We start from the raw sequence: 21,282 nt of genomic DNA on the forward strand, positions 1-21,282 counted from the left end.
TAAATACAACTTTTTCGTATTCCAAACTAAACATTTCTCTCAACATAACAGTTTTTCTTTTGCTGCCAAAGATGGTTTTGTACTTTTTTTTTGTTTTTTTTTTAAGCATAGCGTAACACAAAAAAAGCAAATCAATACGACATTCAAAAGTGAATAAAGAGATAAAACACACTCTGGTAGGTGAGAAAGACCGGCATCGTAATGACATTCTTTTAGTTGCTAACTATAAAATGCTTGTAACTAAAAAGTGTTGGAATTTAGTTGCTAACTATAAAATGCTTGTAACTAAAAAGTGTTGGAATTTAAAATCCATCAAAAAAACTAAAAGAATCTTATACATGTTTGTGCTAAATCGTTGAAAACCAAAACACAAATAAAATCTTAATACGAAAGCATGTCTAAATCCATTAGCGCTCTGCTAAATCGTTGACGGGTATGATCTTCTAGAACTTGTATACATGAGCCTTTTCCTTTCTCCAAACCTTATGAGAATGACTGATTTATCTTGTTATAAATGAGGAGTCTAAAGAGAGAAGGCCAATATATAAGGTTTGGAGACCATAACCTAATTTGAATCCAACTGAGAGTTTGTCTTCAATTCAGCCCATCATAGAGTTGAAAACAGACAGAACAAGTCTTTTCACATAATCCGATCATACCATATGAGACACCATATGGCCCAACCTGATTAGATCACGTAAACTGAGATTGAATCACAGACAACTTATAACGTGTGATTGCATATATATGTAAACCCACAATGATTTTTCTTAATAATCTTTCACTTGGGTCACATATATAACCTTATAATCATACATTATAACCTTATGAGCTCAAAAACAACCTTATCAATTGATGTCTCTATCAATCTGGTTCATTGATCATGTCAATATAGAACCAAAGTGGACTTCAATACAAATAACGTAATTGGACCCATTAATGATCATGTATATTGACATAACCAAATGACATAGATCAAATATGGATGTGAATCATAGAAATTACATGTAATGTGATCAAGTATGCCTATTTTCAATTGGTCCTTCCTTAAACTTTAGTGAGATCATAACAAATGAGTACAAAATGTAACCAAAACCTTAACTTTATTCTGAAGTGGTAAAGGAAACTTTATTATATTATAAAATATTCAAATATAAACTCTCACTAAACCAACATATTATAAAATAATAAAATACTTATTTGAGTTGTATGCTCGTGAAAGACCTTGGGTGACAAACCCTTAGTAAGTGGATCCGCAATCATGGAGTTTGTGCTAATATGTTATATCAATATCTAACCATTCTGCACTCTTTCTTTAAGAATAAGGAACTTAATGTCAATATGCTTTGATTTTGATGAGCGCCTGTTGTTATTGAAATATAGCATTGCTAAATTACTATCATAAAATAACCTTAGCGACCTCTCAACATTATCCAAAATCCTCAGCCTTATGATAAAAATACATAACCATATTCTATGATTGAATGCCTCATAACAGGCTACAAATTCTGTTGTCATAGTGGAAGAAGCAATGAGTGTCTGCTTGGCACTCCTCTGGGAAATAGCTCCTCCGACCAACAGAAAAAATATAACCTGACGTGGATCTACAATTGTCTTAGCATCTCGCAAAGTCAGAATCAAAATACCCAATGATCTCTAACTGATCTGACTTCCTGCATGTGAGCATGTAACCTTTTGTTCTCTGCAAATACCGCATAACCCGTTTGGCTACTTTCCAATGATCCATACTTGGGTTACTAAGATATCTGCCTAACATCCCAATAATGTATGCCAAATCAGGATATGTACATACTTGAGCATACATAAGACTCCTCACAACAGATGCATAGAGAATCTGTTTCATATCATTAATTTCAGACTGGTGTTTGGGGCACTGAGCGAAACTAAACTTGTCTCACTTAGCAATAGGAGTATCACCTGGTTTACAATTCTTCATGCCATATCTATTCAGAATCCTTTCGATATCGAGAACAATTTCGATGTATTTAGATCCCTAATACAAAAGAGGTATCCCCAAGATCTTTCATTTCAAATTTCTTTGTCAGAAATCTCTTGGTTTCGTGCAGTATGCCTATATCATTACTGGCAAACAATATGTCATCGGCATATAAACAGAAAAATATGTTTACTCCCACTGAACTTATGGTATATACATTCATCAACCACATTCATCTCAAAACTAAATGAGAGGACAACTTGATGAAATTTATGATATCATTGACGAGAAGCCTGCTTAAGTCCATAGATGGATTTCTTTAGTTTGCAAACCACTTTCTTAGCATCGCCTGATACAAAATATTTTAGTTGGACTATATATATATTGCCTCATCAGTATCACCATTAAGAAATATAGTCTTTAGATCCATTTGATGCAGCTTTAAATCATAATGAGCCACAAGTGCCATCATAATCCTAAAAGAGTCTTTCATAGAAATCAGAGAGAGTTTTTATGTAATCAATGCATTCTCTTTGAGTAAACCATTTTGCAACAAGACAAGCCTTGTATCTTTCCACATTACCCTTTGAATCTCTTTTGATTTTAAATATTTATTTGCAATCGATGGGTTTCACTCCTTCAGGTAATGGGACAAGATACCACACGCCAATGTCTCTTATGGATTTAATCTCCTCATGCATTACTTCAATCCACTTTTGAGAGTTAGAACTTTGTGTGACTTGATGAAAGTTCATTAGATTATATTTCCTTAAGCCAATATCACCATCATGTTCTTGTAGAAAGATAATATAATCATCTAAAATTGCCCTTCTCTGTCTAGTGGATTTTTTTAATGCCACTGGTTCTTGAGTTTTTTCTTAATGTTGTTGAATTTATCCTCTAGAAGTAAAAACTTGATTTTGGATAGAAAAATGTAAAGCATTGCCTTGATCTGGATTTATGAGAACAATGGCATGAATAGAAATCTGATCATTATCAACAACAACTGCAGAAAGAGAAAGAGACTATTCTTTAAAAGCAATGTATTTTATTTTATCACTCTCCCCAAACTCAGCATCCTCAAAGAAACAAGTGTGTCCCGTTTTAAAAAAGGACTTATTCTCAGGGTCATAAAACTTATAGCTTTTGGTTATTTCAGAATACCTAACAAAGTAGCAGCTAATCGTTCTAGAATCCAGTTTCTTTTCATGTGGCCTGTAGGGCCTAACCTCAGCTAGACATCCCCAAATATGAAAATACTTCATACTAGGCTTTTTTCTGTCTATAATTTATATAGGGCCTTGGTTACTGCTTTAGATGATACCATGTTCAGTACATAGGCTGCAATCTTTAATGCCTCTCCCCAGAGGAACTCTAATAAGATAAAACAAGAAATCATACTCCTTACCATATCCTTAAAGCTTTTGTTTCGTCTCTCAGCAATATCATTCATGCTAGAAGTGCCTGACATAGTATACTGAGGGACAATCCCATATTCCTCTAAAAATTTAGCAAATGGCCCTAGACGTTGTTCACATGATCCATCATATCTATCATAGTACTCACCACCATAGTCAGATTTGACAACCTTAATTCTTTTGCCAAGTTGGTTTTCAATTTCAGCCTTAAATGATTTGAATAAATCAAGAGACTGAGACTTTTCATGAATTAAATATAGGTACCCATAACAAGAATAGTCATCTATGAACAAAATAAATTATTATTGATCATTCCAAGAAGCTATAGGAAATGACCCACAAATATCTGTATGAATTAATTCTCAGACATCTATTATCCTTTTGGTACTTAATTTTCTTATATTTGTTCGTTTCTCTTTTATACACTCAACACAAACCTAAAAGTTAATGAAATCAAGAGAATCAAGAATCTCTCTTGACAAAAGCCTTTCAATTATTTGTTTAGAAATATGACCTAAGCGCTTATGTCATAATAGAGTGGAATTCTCATTTGTCAATTTTTGTTTTATACTATGAGAACTTAAATGCAAGGTTTCATTATATAAAATAACAATATTAAGCAAATAAAAGTTATCAACCATAGATAAAGAATTGGTCTCAATAAGATTTGAATCAAGAAACAATTTAAATTCATTATTTTCAAATAAACAAGAATAATCATATTTGTCTAAAGTAAAAATAGAAACCAAATTCTACCTAAAAGATGACATAATAAATGTTTCTTTCAAATCTAAATAATTCTCAGTCTTTAAAAGCAACCTACATGTCCTTATTGCCCCAACTTCAACTGTTTTATCATCGCCTACATAGATGAATCTTTCAGTATCAATTGACGTTTGACAACTTAGGTAACCCTGCATAGACACACTTATGTGAGTGGGAGCACCAGAATTCATACACCAAGTGTATTCAGACATAAAAGTTAAATTAACCTCAAAACAAACTAAAGTAAGGATCATACCTGTCTTTTCATGCCAAGCACAATATTTGGTACAATCCTTCTTCATATGATCCTCCCTTTTGCAAAAGAAACAACTCGACTTTGGATCCTGATATATTTTATGTTTCTTTTGCGATTGAAGGTCCACTACAGTTTCCTTAGTACTTTTCTTTTTCTTAAACTTGTCCTTAGAGACTACTGTCAAATGAATACTTTCTATCTTCTCTTGCTTCATCATATTCTCTTCTTTCACACAGTATGAAATGAGCTCATTAAGAGTCTATTTATTCTTTTGGCAGTTATAATTGACTGCATTGTATAGGAAGAGATATCAAAACTAAGTATATAAGCAAGTCCCCAGACAACTCTAACTTTAGTGCCTTTAGTTTCGAAGCAAGATGTGACATTTTCATAATGTACTCCCTAATGTTTTCTTTACCTTTATACCTTATAGAGACAAGACTCGAAATGAGAGTGTTTTTCTTAGCCTTTTCGTCTTTCACAAAATATTTTTTGATTTCTTCAAGAAAACCTTTGGCATTAACCTCTTCGAATATAGTGCCCCTAAAGGATTCAAGAATTACACATTTCAGGATCATGAGACTCATGCGATTGGATCAATCCCACCGCTCAAAATTCTTTTTATTCTCAGCGAAACTCTTATCCGTAAGAGTAGGTCATTGATCATCTCGTAGTGCAAGATCTAAATCCATACATCCAAGAATGATCATAACATCTTCTTTCCAGTTTTTAAAATTGAAATCACTCAAAACAAGGTTAGAATTAATATTTGCAAATATTGTAGAAGCAGAGGTATCAATCGAATAAAGAACAAAAACAAGCTTACAATTAAGACATATTTTTATATGCATTATCATAAAAACAATATATTTAAACAGTGGTGAACCCAATCACGAGATCCCCATCACAACATTGAGATTTAGTCTTTGGACAAAAATGTCAAATTGTAAGTGATACTCTCAATACAGTAATCAAACATGGACAATTAATCATGTCAAATAACGAGTCTTTCTTTAGACATACTCGTTATTCATATGAAAAACTGTACAATTATCCCATATTTATTATTGAAAATATGTATTTGGGTTCGGCCAAATAGTAATCTTCCTTTGGGCCGATTACTATTCGCATGAACCTCAAATATATAAATATCACAATATTCCAAAATGAGGTAATCTACACAATAGAGGTTACTTTGGCAACATATTGATTCAATCAATTCAATTTAGAATATCGAACCTATAATCAAAAGAATATCAAGGATCAAATACGTAAGTCTATACACATGAACATAAAGAAAATGCAATTATAGTATGAATGGGGCCCAAAACATAACCAAAGATGTCTCTCCAAAGTGACCCATGAAGCACACCAAATAGCCTTAGAATAAAATCCTCATATTTTTTTACAGGGCTTGTGCATGGGTCTGGCCAATCGGATCTGGCCGGACCTACCTACGGGTCAAGGCTTGGTCTGACCCGAATTGGGTCAGACTCAACACACTATAACCAGGTGCAGATCTAAACTGGTGTAACTCGAATCGAGTCAGACCCAATAATCTGTAGCTGGGTGTAAGCCTGCGTACTGAATCAGGTCTTAACCAAGCCTGATCTGCATGAAACGACACCTAACTCGGTCCAATCCTTCAACCAAATGGGGTTGAACCGGGTCATTAGACCCTTTTACCGCCCGAAATGTGACCTCAGCTGATCTGGCCCCTTACTGAGCACCGAACCGGCTCAAGTCACAACATCCTGCACAACACAAAGCCGAATTGGCCATTTGCATAGGGGGTTGAGTCAGCTAGAACTAGATGGCTGAAGCGGTTCTGTGCACAGAGGCCGAATCAGCATGGACCAAATGGTCGAACTGGCCTAAATCAAGCACCCGACCTGAGCCGAGATCGACATGTAGATTGCCTTGCCTCACAGAGTCGACAATAAGCACTGAACCGATCTTGGACTCGATCGAATGGTAGTCGAACCAACCCTAGTATAATGGCTAAAATGGTCTTGGACACCGTACCGGCTAGTCCTCGAGTCAGCCTTGCGCGTCGCTGTACAAAAACAAATTGTCTTAGGTTGCCAGATCAGTTGAAAGCCGAACCGACCTCATCTCACTATAGTCACAAACAAAGAGGACTACGACTGTCGTCGGCCTGAAGGTGCCCGACAATGGTGGCAGGCATGAGTCGGATGCTTGACACACCATCACCAATCACAGTTGGCCCTGAAAAGTCACTGTTGCTGGCTTGGGGTGAGTTGTATGCACCATCGGTTGCCGACTGGTCGGCCGAGACCCAGTCGATCCAGTGAACAGAGTGCAAGCAGCAACATGTTGGTCGACGATCCAAACAGCGATGCATCTTCTTATTGTCGATGACCAAAAAAAGGGAAACCCTTTGATCCGAACATCAGAGACATGTTCGCCCGTTGTTCGACAATGAAATAATAGAAGGAGCCTTCTATCGCATGTCGTCCAGCCAGGACAAAATAAATCGAAGGAGGGCTGAATGGCCCTTTCGTTCGATCATCATCAACAAAAAAGGGTCTGATGGCCCTTCTCGTTCAGCCAACAACAAAAGAGAAGGGCCTGATAACCCTTCTCATCTAGCAGTCTGAATAGGGGCGAGCCCCTTTGTCGCCCGACGATGAGTCAGTGATCAAAAGAGGGAGGGTCGATCGGCCCTCCTGCCCATCTGAAAACCCCTAAGGGGAGGGCCGATCGACCCTCCTTGCATGTAGGCATAACTGAATGACACGAGAAAGGTCGATCCACCCTCCTCCGCTAACGCTCTGACACCGATCATAATGGATCGGTGTTGCAAATATGAAATACACAATAAGATCGTATGTTTCAATGATTCAATGGAAACATGAGGTTCTTATACCAATTGTTAGAATTTAAAATCCACCAGAAAAAACTAAAAGAATCGATATACATGTTCGTGATAAATCATTGAAAACCAAAACATAAACAAAATCCTAATGCGAAAGCATACCTGAATCCATTGGCGCTTCAGTAAATTGTTGACGGGTATGATCTTTCACAACTGATCATTTTTCCTTTCTTTAAACCTTATGAGAGGTTTTGGTTTCTCTTATTGTAGATGATGAGTCTAAAAAGAAAGTCAATATATAAGGTTTGGATCTATAACCTAATTTGAATTTATAAAGTAACATGTCTCTTAACATAATAAGATCATACCATATGAAACATCATATGGCCCAACCTGATCAGATCAAGTAAACTGTGCTTGAATAAGAGATTGCATATATATGTGAGCCCACAGGATTTTTCCCAACAAAAAGTGCTTGTGAATCTTATGACACCACTTGAAACGGTGCATACCACTGCGTGTGTGTTGCACAAGGGAATTTCAGGTCATTAGTCAACAGTAAGTTATGTTTTTTCAGTAAACTCCAAAAGATGTGAAAGTTAACAACCATTGGCTAATGAATATTGGCCATGCACCAAAGTTCAGGGCATCCTAAGATGCTTAGGAATTGCTATTTTAATAAGCAACATAAGGACACATTTTGGGTCATTCATCCCTATGACAGGTGCATTTAATAGAACAACTACTACTGATGAAATAACTCCAGCTTTGTGAGCAACTTATCATAGGCAAGTTGTAGCCTCAGTTGTCAAAGAAACTGTAGGCTTAGATAGAGGGGCATCTACTTTCTGATCCAACTATCATACTCAACCAGAAACAACATATAATAAGCGTGTGCCATTTGCTCACGTGTAGGGATGGCAGTGGGGCGGGTGGGGCGGGCGGGGCGGGGCATGGGACAAGGTCTCCACCCCCGCCCCGCCTCAAGATTTTATCCTCCACCCCCGCCCCGCCTCTTTGGCGGGGATGGATTTTATCCTCCACCTTCATCCCCGTTTCATGTCCTCGGGCGGGGATATTGTGGGGAAAAGTGGTCGGGGCGGGGCAGGGAAAAGTGCACGTCCATACCCGCCTCCACCCCCGGATGGGGATGGATTTTAACCTTCGTCCCCGCCTCCATCCCCGTTTCATACCCTTCATCCCCGGTCCAAACGGGGCGAGGCAGGGCGGGGCCCCGCTTTCCCCCGGTCCACTGCCATCCCTACTCACGTGGTTGATATCTGATTTAAAATGCTGGTACTGTGTCTGGACTCGGTTCCAGTCAGGACCCACCATAAAAAAAAAACATACCCGAATCCTATAAGAATTACGTGGACCAGACTCGAACCATACCTAGTAAAATAATATTTTCATCTTTTTTACATTGAAAAATTACAGATCTTAGACATAACTCTGGTCGGGCCCGGGTCTGGTATGAAATTTCACAAACCATAGCCGCTCCATATATTAATCAGACTCTTTGAGTCTGACCCAGAGTCTAATTGGACCACGTTGTTTGACCCTACAGAGTTTGGTACCAGTCAGGTCCAGGTCAAACCCGACCCATTGACACCCTTAGTTATGTCACAAAGATATATCATATACATGGGTATGACCTCACTCAGGGCACAAAGTTCATGAATTTTTCAAAAAAATAGAACACAAGGTCGTAGATTTTTTAAAAGTTAAATAAATTAAAATTAGTTTTCAATTATGAATTTATAATTAAAATTATTTAAAAATATTACAGTAATGTGTATGTGTTTCTAGGTCATGTCTCTCAGAAAGCTTTTCCTTATGCTTGAACTTGTGTATAGGAGACACTCTCCAGGTTTCGAATTCGAGATGTGGCTTCATCAAAGGACAAATCGAGCTGCCCTCTAACCAGGAGTGCATATCAAAGCCTGAATAAGAAGGCAAGGGAGAAGCCTATTAATTATGTTGCAATAAATTCTCGATAATTAATTATAGCGACCACAATAAATTCTTGATAATTAATTATAATGATCCAGTTACAAGTTTTTCATATATTAATGCAGCATGTTGCAATGAACCACTTACCCTTTACGCTGCCAATAGGGGTAGGCATCCGGCCTGGACCCATTTAGAGCTTGGGTCGTCTTGCTCAACCGGGAGATGGTCTGACCTGTTTGCTAAAGGGTCGGGTTTTAGCCCGGTTCTTAATGGCCGCTCGGGTTTGAAAAGCAGCCCTAGTACCTGGCTCATTGGCCCAATGAGCCAATGTGAAGCTGGCCGGGCCTGGCATGATGTGGCCCAAACCAAACTAATTAGTGTAAGTAATTAAAAAATTCTCATGTAATCAAATAATTATTTTTTTAGTTTCATCAAATTAATGCAACTAATTAGGTAAATAATAATAATTATCAAGTTATTATATAATTAATTAATTAATTTAAATTTTATATTAATAAATAGCTTAGGCCCATCGGGCCAGCACGGTAACCTGCGGGCTGATCCGGATCCGACTCACATATATAAAGGTCCGGGTTTTAGCCCGGTACCCAAGGGGCCTGGGCCTAAAACCTTGACCCAAACATGGCCCCATGGCAGGCCGGATCGGCTTGGCCCATCGGGCTGGCCGGCCTATTGCGCACCTCTAGCTGCCAATTCACTCTAATATTCTTTAACTTGGTTTAAGCCAACTCAACCAGTCATTATACATCTATTAAACAACATTGATCTACATCTTTTTTCATGGCTTATATTGAGGGTGTCTTGAATTTTGGACCCGCTTCCATCAGGTCCAATAATATTTTGTACAATGAGAATTTTCAGTGAGGTTTGTGATGGTCACAAAGATCCTGAGCTTGTATAGTTTTGTAATTTTCTTTTTTATGCCGACTAAGGTTTTCTGCTCTTTATCATATATATATATATATATATATATATATATATATATATATATATATATATATATATATATATATATATATATATATATATATATATATATATTGTCGCCTCTTTTTGAAGTCATGTATGAGAGTTTTTTAGTGTATTGAAGATTAGTGATTTGAGACCAACGGAGCTCTGTGTGGTTGGTAAGATCTGTCAGTGCAAGTTTCCTTGTGGTAGGATGTTGCAGGTTCAAACCCCAGTGGTATGTTGAATAATAACTTGTAGGGGTCTGCTTAACCCCAGCTTGCCTTTAAAAAAAAGTAGTAATGTTTTGAGTGCTTTGTGTCTTGCCATTATATTTTCTCACATCTTGTTAGTAGATGTTTGCTTCCCCTTCACCCATGAATGTAAACTTGAGTAAGGAGCAACATAAATCTCATGTACCCTTTATCTTGTTGTTTATATAACAGCTTCTCATTATTAATGTACATGAAAATCTCTTTGTATACCAAAAGCACAAAATTGTATATGAACTCCTTTCAAGAATGGCTTGCTCTTTGGGGTAAGTAAACTGTCGGTAGGGCAGCACACCACAAAGTATATATGTAAAAAGGGACGCATGTAGATTTAAGTTTGGCATTTTTTTTTATGCAAGATTGGATAGCCTACTCACCCCCAAATCATCATTGTCCATGTATCTTTCTCCTTTTTTTTTCTTTCTTTCTTTGTTTTTTTCTATGACATCATGAGCCATTATTGGACGAAGAAAGATCCATGGACCATGAAAACCTAAGCCACTTAAAGACAAGGCCTAATAGGACAATGTGGCTCCTTCCAATGAACCACCTTCTTTCCATGTCCTTTGTTCTGTTTCACTTGTTTCTCTTTAATGATTTATAAAGGTTGCCTCTCTTATTTAATATTGTTTCCATGAAGGCGCATGCATATATCGTATATTTAAGAGGAAATAATTTCATTCCTTGAGCAAACAGTCCACATTGTTGCAACAGTACAGATCTTACCTGAATTTTGGTCACAAGTTAAATCATGATCAGACAAAATCTTCTTGTAAGCACAATGAGTTCTCCCACTTTTTGGTCAGATCTATGACTTGAAGACAGTTTAATTGATAGCATTCATGCTGGGCATTATGGGAGGCTTGCATTTGACACCAGACTTTCAGTCCATGAAGCCAATGCAGCTCCCCTCCATTCATGCAGGTTCAGAATTTCAAGGTTGCCAGAAAGGGAAGCGGAAACAGAAAAGAGAAACGAGGTTTTTCGGACACATGTGAAAGGAACTGAGAAGCACATGAGAAAAGTTTCTTTTACAATTTTCTTATTAGATTCAATAAACTTCTTTTTAAACTCTATCCTCTGAATTGATAAGCTTTATTATCTTCCTGGATCTGAAGCTAGGAATGGCAGTGGACCGGGGCTCCGCCCCGCCTCGTTCCGTTTGGACCGGAGATGGAGGACATGAAATGGGTATAAAGGCGGAGATGAAGGGATGGACCCCATCCCGCCTCACCCAGTTTGAACCGGGGATGAAGGCAGGAACGGAGGTTAAAATCAAAACCTGTGCGGGGATGGAGGGCAGGATTTTGAGACAGGGCAAAGGTTGAAACCTTGTCCCTCACCCCCCACCCACTGCCATCCTTATCTGAAAGATTGTTCTCATTTAACAGATCCATTGAGGACAAGAAATTGCACTACTCTGACAGCCACCAGAACGTGGGTTCAATGATTGGCTGGACTTTCCAATTTGCATCCCTAACCAGCATTGCCTCAGATACTTGCACCTCCATACCTATTGAAAGACAAGAAATCTGCATTTAATCTGGATTTTTTGCCGCATCGTGGGCTCTTTGGTGTGAGCCAAATAATAGGATTTTCGATGGTAAGGTCTCTTCTTTGTCCTTCCTACCACTGAAAATCCAAGATGAAGTTTGTGCTCAAGCAAAATAAGTGGCTTACAGGAGGATATTATCTGGTTAGGTGCAACTGGTAAGAGTAGCTAACACACATCACCTTGTGTTGGGGTATTGCAAGTTTGAATCCCAATGGTATCATTGTATAACTGGTAGGGGTCTGTCTTATCCCAGCTTGCCTTTAAAAAAAAGACAAGTGTTTGATACGGACACACCTAAGCAGAGAGACCGGTTCAGGCAGATGCCACCTGGCTTGTCCAGGCAGCATTCATTCAGAGCATCAAAGATATGTTTGATGGTTTGTTCAGGATTGGAAGAAATGAACAAAAAAAATGAAATAGAACATAGTTCTGTTCGTTCCATAACAATTGTACCAAGTCCAACGTTTGGACCGTACTCACATGTTGTGTTCTAAATGTCTATTGTTTGACGATGACGTGCGGACAACTTGGACAGTCATGGATAATGAGACAGATTACTTCATTTTGGATCTTATAACCCGATTTGTCCACCATTTTACATGTTTTAACAAGTTTATTATTGACTTTTAGCCCGGATAAGAATTTAATTAAGTACGTTCATTATTTTCTAAGCATTAACTTTTTCATTATCAATTTTTCTTCTTCGTAATTTTGTTATTCTTCCTCCTCTTCACATACTGTTCATCATCTTCATATTTGTCCAGATCTCTATCACTCTGCTGCATTATTACGTATCAAAATTGTGAAAAAGAAAAGGGAATCACTATACCAATACACAACAGCGATAAAATCAACCCCCCCTCCCCCCCAACAAAAAAAAAGAGAAAAATAGAGGCAGTATAAAATATAATCATATTCTAAAAATTGCCAGAATATACCAGATTCCATGCTCCATACTCCGACCCCAAAATCCCATGATCTGTGAAACAACCCCAACACTTCCACTCGATCCCCGAGTTCAATAATCTGACTTTTCGATCCCAGAAAAGTAAGATAAGCCAGGAATCGGCACTCAACAACCCAACTTCCCAACTCATCCTAATTTTTTCAAAAAATTAGTGGGCGCATCCAAAAACACCGAACTAGTTCCTCCTTCCACCCACCGACTAAACCTCACCTATACCCTCTGAGAATCAAGATAAAAAGCACACACACAAAAAAAAAACGCTATGCAAGATTCCAACTGTGACAGAGGCCGGCAGAGATGAAAATAACTAAGGGGTGCTTAGTTTGGGGAGAAGGGGAGGGGATTAGTGACTAACGTCTCCAACGAAGATCCCGTTGGGCATGTACTCGTACACCAAGGAGGTTGGTCTCCTGGTTCGAGCAGAACCCCAACAGCCAGACGATGTAGCAATGTTGGATGCAGAGAGATTCCACGAGCAGGCGGGTGTAGATTTCTGGAGGGATCGTGCCTCTTGTTGGCAGGAACCAGCCCCTCCTCTTCTCCGTCTGAAACCCCAGCTGCTGCCTTCCTAAAGGGAGAGCGAGAGACGTGCATATAATATTTTTTTTTGGTTCCCACCGTTCCTGTTATTTTTGCAACAGAAGGTGAAACAAAATTTTCACCTCAATATGGATGCAGCGGACAGCATTCTGCACATCCAACGTTTGTTGGACACCCAACATTCTTTTTAGGTTTTTCGTCCAGCGGGATGCTCCATCAAACAAGCCCTAAAGAATCACTCAACCCCAAGCGAGGGAACAACCATCAATCAAACACCTCCCATCACAACCTAGATTAACCGCCAAACAGCAGAGGGAGAAAACACAGCTCGAGCACTTTAGATGGATCGACCCTTGGATTGTATATTTTGATAAAAATACCATGCTTTTTAAATTGAGAAATTTCGGTGTCCCTTAATTTTTGAATCCAGCAATCTAAAAGCCGATACAATAAAATAAGACGTAGATCACACATTTACAGCTAGATTTACCCAAAAAAATTTAAAATATGAAAGATAAGAATGTACCCAAAATTAACTAATAGATAGATACCTGTGTGTGTGTGTGTGTGTGTGTGAGAGAGAGAGAGAGAGGGGGAGAGGTTATATAACAAGAGATACATTGGCTGACAAGTCGGCATCTCCATGTGGTTACACTAGCCTCCACCAACAAAAGATGACTCAAATAATCTGAAACCTTTTCCTTTAAGCAATAATGATTACAAGAGTAATGTGATGAATAAAATTAAACACCTTTTCTAAATATCCCCTCAACTGATATTATGAATGGGAAATCAACAAAACTTTTGCATTTACATAAAGGAGGGTTGGGTATTTCGCACTGTTTTACACGACAATCACTTGGTGTAAACATAAATTGGCCTGTTGAATCCTGCAACCGTACCAGGAAGTTGTTGGTAATACTCTCCACTGTCCTGAAACCTATCTGCTGGAATAAAACATCAGAATCATGTAGTTATACTTAATCCTACAGTTGAAAGCAACCATTTGAATTAAAATTCAGAATAGCATTTCAAAGAAATCAACATATACAAGAACTGATCAGTAACGTTTACCTTGTCAAGAATAATATCAGGAAAGAGATCCGGGGTGAATCTTATTGCATCAAAATTTGACAACGAGATCTGCAAAAGAATATATAAAATTCATTTTCCCACAACCTCATTTCCAGTGAAATTTTATCCTCCAAAGGCTAAAGGTGAAGTGCAAGTTGTTTTCCTTTTTTATATTTCTTTTACCACAGTGAAGAATCTGAAAAATAAGTAATAAAGAGATAATGGTAGAAGGGAAGACCACGCACTCTTGGGAACGTTAGATGTGGGGATAAACAATGAACATGTATATTTCATGGTGAATGCAAATAGTCCAGTTCAAAAACTAAACCTATAACTGGGTATTACAATTGGAAAAGAAAATGAGCAAAAAACATCGTAAATAAAATGCTTGATATCCATATAATGCTCTATATCCCATCCCTTTAGTAAACATAGACAAAGCAAAAGGATCATCTTCGTTGAAAGCGTTCAACCCCGAATCAAAGAACAAAGCAAAAGGATCATCTGAGTTGAAAGCGTTCCTACTCTGCATCAAAGATTATGCTGACTGTTTTTTTTTCAAAAGCCAAATTATACATGAAGTACTGATAATAATTGGCAGATAAACTAATAAAAATTTTAAAACTCCAATTACTGAAAATGAAGCATAAACAAATAGTCTCTACAATCATCCTAACAAAGAAGTGTTGCCGTTATCAATGTTGAGTTTTATTCACCAACTTCCTTTTATTGATCTAACCACGGGTTACAACACCAATGGACAAACTGCATTGCATGGAACAGCCTGAATACATCTACCTAGAGTCTATTCACTAGCAATGATCAACTAGCTAGAGAGTATACTTGAGAATTAAGATTGATTCTTGTTAGAAAAGTACGACCATTTTCCAATAGGAATTAGATGTGAGAAGGGTAATGATGATGATACACAACAATGAACTACTGCCCTATGTGATATATTACAATATCACAGAAATCAACACAAATCAACCATGATATTGTTAACCAAGGTTGCCAAACTAGGAAGCGAAAGCGAGGCATTTTAAAATTTATAGGAAGCGGGAAGCAAAGTATCATTTTGAAAGTGAAATATGAATAAAAAAACGAAGCAATATGGTAACTGAATAAGAATCAAACAAGAAACAAATAAAAACTAAAATAAAATTGATCATTCATATATTTCATGATTTTTCAGTAAAAGAGTTAATTTTTTGTTAAAATCTAACAATGATGGTTAACAATTTAGAGAGTGCATGGGAAGTAAGTAGAAGCGTGAGAGAAAATACATGAAAAACATGAAAAGAAACGTGAGAAAAGTATATAGGAAACATAGACCATGCGTGTGGAAAGCATAGAAGATGCGTGAGGGAATCAAGATTCCCATGAAGTTTCTGAAGCTAGAAGTATTGGGCTTCCGAAGCGAGTTTTCGTGAAGTGCGCTTCACACCTAGCTAAGAAGCTTCTCGTAGCTCTGTTGTTAACTATCCCCTTAATAATTGACAATGTTAGTAGGAACTATAACAGTTGTATATGCTACAGTGCATAAACTGCTCAATAACACCTGCAATGGAAGGAATTAACTAGGCATACCACCATCCTCTATAGAGCACACGGACAAAACTAACGAGATTTTTGTCTCTAACGAGATCACAATACCATGGTAACTCTTATTCATTAATTGCAACCACTAAGGGAAACAAAAATAATTTCATAAATAAATACACAGCACATTTAAATATTGTATCTTAAGATTTCAAGCATTTGGTTTATTTTTCTAAATTTACAAAACTACCCTTGGCAGTGACAGCTAGTGTAAAGAAACACCATGATGTTTCAAACAATGTCATGAACTTAACATCTGCTAGATGTCATAAACAATATGTGTGTGTAACTGTATTTTGTTTAACATAATTAAACAAATAATTCTTGCTTATAAGATTGCAACAAGATTTAACTGTCATATGTTGCCCTGCTAAGTATTGGTCTATAGAAGTAACAAAATGAGAGACTGCATATGGTTGTGATCCAAATTGTTCTCCGCTAAGATTTAAGGTCGTATGCTAAAGTATATATCTACAATAAGAAAGACTAATAACATCAAAATGAGTATATTAGACAAGGGTTGAGAGTGTTGCCGTCAAACAAAACTCAATGAATGTAATTAAAGGGGGTTTGGGCATGTAAAATTCAGACATGACACAACTCTAATATGAAAGAGAACAATGCAGATCGTGGAAACTATGAAACGGGGTATTAGTCAAGGCTTCAAGAAGAAGTATGCATAGACAAGGAAGAGTGCAGAACAACATACATTTCAGCACTACATAGGAATGAATGGGCAAATCAAACTCACAATGCATAAAGCCAAACCCCGTGGATTGGGCAATGATTATTGATGACATGATGACGATGATGATTTTGGCTAGTCAATACTGATCACTAAGTACTCTTGCTGCCACAATGTGAATGGAGAACTAAGTTGCTAGGCTTTCACAATCCTATAATAAGATTAAAAGCACGAATAAAATTCCATGCAAATGAAATACAAATATAAGGAAATTATCCCTTGTTGAAAAGTATATATTCAAATCATAAAAATCTGTTTCCTTTTGAGAACTCATTTGAGTCAACAGACGACCAGATCAATGCAGCTGCAAAAAATACAACAGGAAAAGCACAAAATTATAAGGAAATGAATCTACCTGAGATACACGATGTTTGCTCTCATACGACTTCCAAGGTTGTGGCTCCAACAAAAGAATGCCACCCTGATAGCAATAAAACAAATCCTCTCACCATCACTTGAACACCAAAAGAAACAAAGCAACCATATGTCACTTCTAAAGCACCAGTTTTTCATAATTTATGTACTTAAGATGCTTTCATCATTAACCAGAGAATTTTTGAACAAAAACTATTCAGAGAATAAAAAGCCATATACCGGTCGAAGTAATTGCCATATCTTGGAAAATAACGTAATCAACCCATCGTCACCCCAATTCAGATGAATCCATTTTGTCACACTCAAACTGAAATTAGAAAATGAAAAAAAAATTGTTACCATCTATCCAGACAATGCATGGCCAAACAACAAAGCTAACTTTTCAATAGGCAGCAGGAAATAATGTCAGCAGGACATTTAAACACACAATAGCAACAGTTACCAACATGCACTTACCAAAGAATGGTGTCATATTTTTCTCTGTAAGAATAGAAATCCTCTAAAAAAAATTCTGTTGCAAATGCCACTCTTTCTATCAAATCCCTTCCCCCGGAAGTGGATGGCGCTTTTGGAAGATGCATTCTTCTCTCATCAACTGAATCACTGAGAAGCTGATGTGAGTCATTTGTATATTTTGGAAGCGCATCCACCTTTGATGCCATCCTTTTGAGGTTGCGACGTGCCATCTGCACTAAACCTAAGAAAGCGAGACACCATGTTCAGATAGAAAGCATATGAGCTGCCATCATGCAACATTGACTATACTTTCAACAGTAACTCCAAATTAACATTAAAAAGAAAAAAACATTTTTTTCCTTACAGCACAACATGCTAAAAATTTGTGATTGCCAAAAAGAGCAAAGCAAACAATTCTAAAGCAGCCACAGTATACAAATAAATAAAATCAAAAGAAAAAAAAAGAGATAAAGAAGACATAAAAATGGAGTCAATCCATTGTTAATATTGAATGGATCCTCCATTTTCACACCTGTAGTACTACAAATTATTGACAATGAAGAGGCTCACAAAGATAGCAGTATCCCACAACTTGTAGCCATATCCTTGTAACATTTCAATTAAGAAATTGCAAAAGTTTAAAATTAAGTATTTACAATGATATTAAATGATAGTGAAACCTACGTCAGGTAATTACAAAGGCCAACCCAAGAGGCCAAGACACAAGTACAGTCTTGAACAAAGCCTAACTGAGCTTTTTAATTCAGCAAAACCTTATCACATGTTTTGCGAAAAAACGTAACTAACTTAGACCACCACGAAGTTTTATTTCAGAGATTCTTCCCAATATGATACATTTAACAATCATGGTTCCATAGGATGGAAAAGGTTTAGATGCCAACCCCAAGAAATCACACTATTACACCAAGTCCTACAACTACATTATAAAACCATGAAATGAATAAAAGATCAAAAAACCTTTAAGACCAAAACAAATTGAGATTTGAGACCCTGTAAAACACCAATCTCTAAAATGCACAATAAAATATATATTTCTTGCACAAGCACATGTGATTAGGTTTCAAGAAATAGACCAAGATATAGTTCAAGGATAAATTGCATAATAGCAGAAAACCGGCATCTTATAGAAAATTTTCCCAAACTTGAAGTAGCTTTCATCAAAATCTAATCACTATTTTTTGTACATATGCAACAAGATCATAGTATGCTGCTTATATTAACATTCAACAAAGCTCTTTTATGTATCGTTTTCAATTTTCCTGCACATTGACTGTGTGACAGTAATGATAACTCAATATGCAATAAATGAGTAACAAAACACACCCAAAGGTAGTTTAGAGAGGTAAAACCATGTGAAGAATCAAAATAAGCATGTCTTGCTAATCAAGACATCTGAATAATCATAGTATCGTGTATAAAATTGCTATTAGAAAAAGAATAAATTTCAAGGAACTTACTATCATCAATATCTATTCCAAGAATACTTCGACAAGAGAACTTCTTTGCTGCACATAAAGAGAGAACCCAACCATTAACTTTTAACTTCCAAAAATATTAGAAATGCATGAATAATCATGGCTAGTAGATTGTGTACAAGCTAACAAATTTATCTCAGGAAAAATATTCAAAAGCTAAGCACCATAAAACCAAGCATGTAGATCGCATATGTACGATTAGATTTGAGAGAAAAGAACAAAAAGTTCATGAAAAGGCGGTTCACACGGTAGTTCTCATATTCTAGCGATTACAGACGTGACTTACTAGGGCAAAGTCATCTAAATTGACTATCTGCAAGAGTTTTTTTCCAAGACACTTAGTTTTCATGAGCAGCAGCTCGTGGTTTTTCTATTCTGATACCTTACAGAGAGTGACTTCAGGGAAACCAGCTTCCATGACATTAAAGAAATGTCACCCACCTCCCTCGTTCCCTTGCACAGAAAACCCCTAAACTTGTGTGTGCACTGAATACCTTTCAACCTTCTGCCAAAGATATATGAGAATCATCAGAAAAGAGGGAATGGAAGATAGGACATGTCTAATCAGTGTTAACATACCCATGCCTTTCCATTTCTGAAGCATGTCCGCCAAACTCTCTTCAGCCTTCTCCATAAAGAAGCATTTCTCGATCCCTTCAGTAGCAATAATCCCAAGTATTCCATGGGCAGGTCATTCCTCACACACCCGAACATGCTCTCACTGCTTCCCTAAACGAGTCATCGACATTGAAAACCAAGAGCTTACACTTCTCTTCATTAGACCTAAAGCCACAGAAAATAACAGTAGAAGCAACCAATCCCTTCCAGAAACGTCATTCACAAATATGACATAAGCTTAGGTCTTTCACACTTGGGGGATCTAGGCCCTCAAGGGACCTCACATGCCTCTTCATCAGAGTTGTGCAGAAGCAGCCTTCAACGACCACGTCAAGAATAAATGGGTACAGGGGGTTCCCCTTGAAGCAACCCCCTTGTGGATTTAAAGGTGAGCCTTCTACCCAGCCAACCACCGAAAACCAAGGTTGTACGTATCGTATCGTATCGTTAGCCGTGTCGGTTTGGCCCAAAGCAACACAGTATTGTATCGTATTGTAATTTTTTAATAAAAATTTTCAAAAATTCCTAAAAAAAAACTAGAAAACTCAGAAAAAATAGCAAAAATTCTAAAAAAATCATATCACATAAAACAATGATGAATTGCACAAAATACAACCATAAAATCACATATGAAGGCCACTACATAATTTAAATTAATAACAAACCATGCAATTGATAATTGACAATGTAAATAAAAGGCAACTACATAATTTAAATTTTAAACACAATTAAAACCTTAACTAACAATATTAAATTCACATCCGTCATACTAAATTATCATAAGTCACAACTAAACTACTAAGAGTTCATGATAACTAAAAATATCATACTTAACCAACGTCTTACATGTCAATCTTCATCTCTAAAGTTTTAAACTATAAAGATCCTAAAACTAAAGTATATTCTAGAGCATATTTGCCAAACATTAGGACAATATTTCCTCAGTGTTGCATCCAATTGTCGCGCGATGATCTCTTTTATTCAGCCATTTTTTTGGCAATGAGGTTATCATCATCATCTTCAGAATCTATGGAAGTCCTTTATCTTTCCATTTTTGCAAAGTTCTTCTTATTTGAATTTCTTCTAGTTCAACAATAACATCAACACGAAAAGTGCCAAGACCAGATGAAGAATCACGTGGACGTACATTTTGATCTTGACCTACAAAATGTTGCTTAAATCTATATAGTACACCTCTAATAATAGAATCACAAAAGAGATATCTCAAATTCAATGGTGACCTTAGTCATGGTACATCATCAATGCTTCTGCAGTATTGCTATGCATGATCATCTCTATAACATGAACGTGAAGACGACATCTAAGGATCTATAATAAAACTCAATAAGACACACTTTTCCCCAAAAAACACTCAATAAGAAGCAAAAAATAGGGATTTTGTACCTAAATCCACTTCCTTAAGTG

The 21,282-nt window shown here is 37.0% G+C and overlaps 1 protein-coding gene across 1 annotated transcript; it reads right to left on the reverse strand.

The window, feature by feature from the left end:
* Nucleotides 1-14,170: 14,170 nt before the first annotated feature.
* LOC149845649 (putative RNA methyltransferase At5g51130) lies at nucleotides 14,171-19,921 on the reverse strand. Its single transcript, XM_089997693.1, has 8 exons — nucleotides 19,819-19,921; nucleotides 19,622-19,744; nucleotides 19,222-19,269; nucleotides 17,744-17,984; nucleotides 17,507-17,594; nucleotides 17,268-17,333; nucleotides 14,566-14,634; nucleotides 14,171-14,435 (listed from the first exon to the last, which is right to left on the reverse strand). Exons 4-8 carry the CDS (start codon nucleotides 17,971-17,973, stop codon nucleotides 14,235-14,237), a joined length of 654 nt encoding a protein of 217 aa, XP_089853819.1. The 5' UTR covers nucleotides 17,974-17,984; nucleotides 19,222-19,269; nucleotides 19,622-19,744; nucleotides 19,819-19,921; the 3' UTR covers nucleotides 14,171-14,234.
* Between the last annotated feature and the right edge of the window lie 1,361 nt (nucleotides 19,922-21,282).

This window comes from Nuphar pumila, chromosome 2 (genome assembly GCF_984573655.1).
Source record: "Nuphar pumila chromosome 2, dmNupPumi1.hap1.1, whole genome shotgun sequence".
Taxonomy (NCBI): Eukaryota; Viridiplantae; Streptophyta; class Magnoliopsida; order Nymphaeales; family Nymphaeaceae; genus Nuphar; species Nuphar pumila.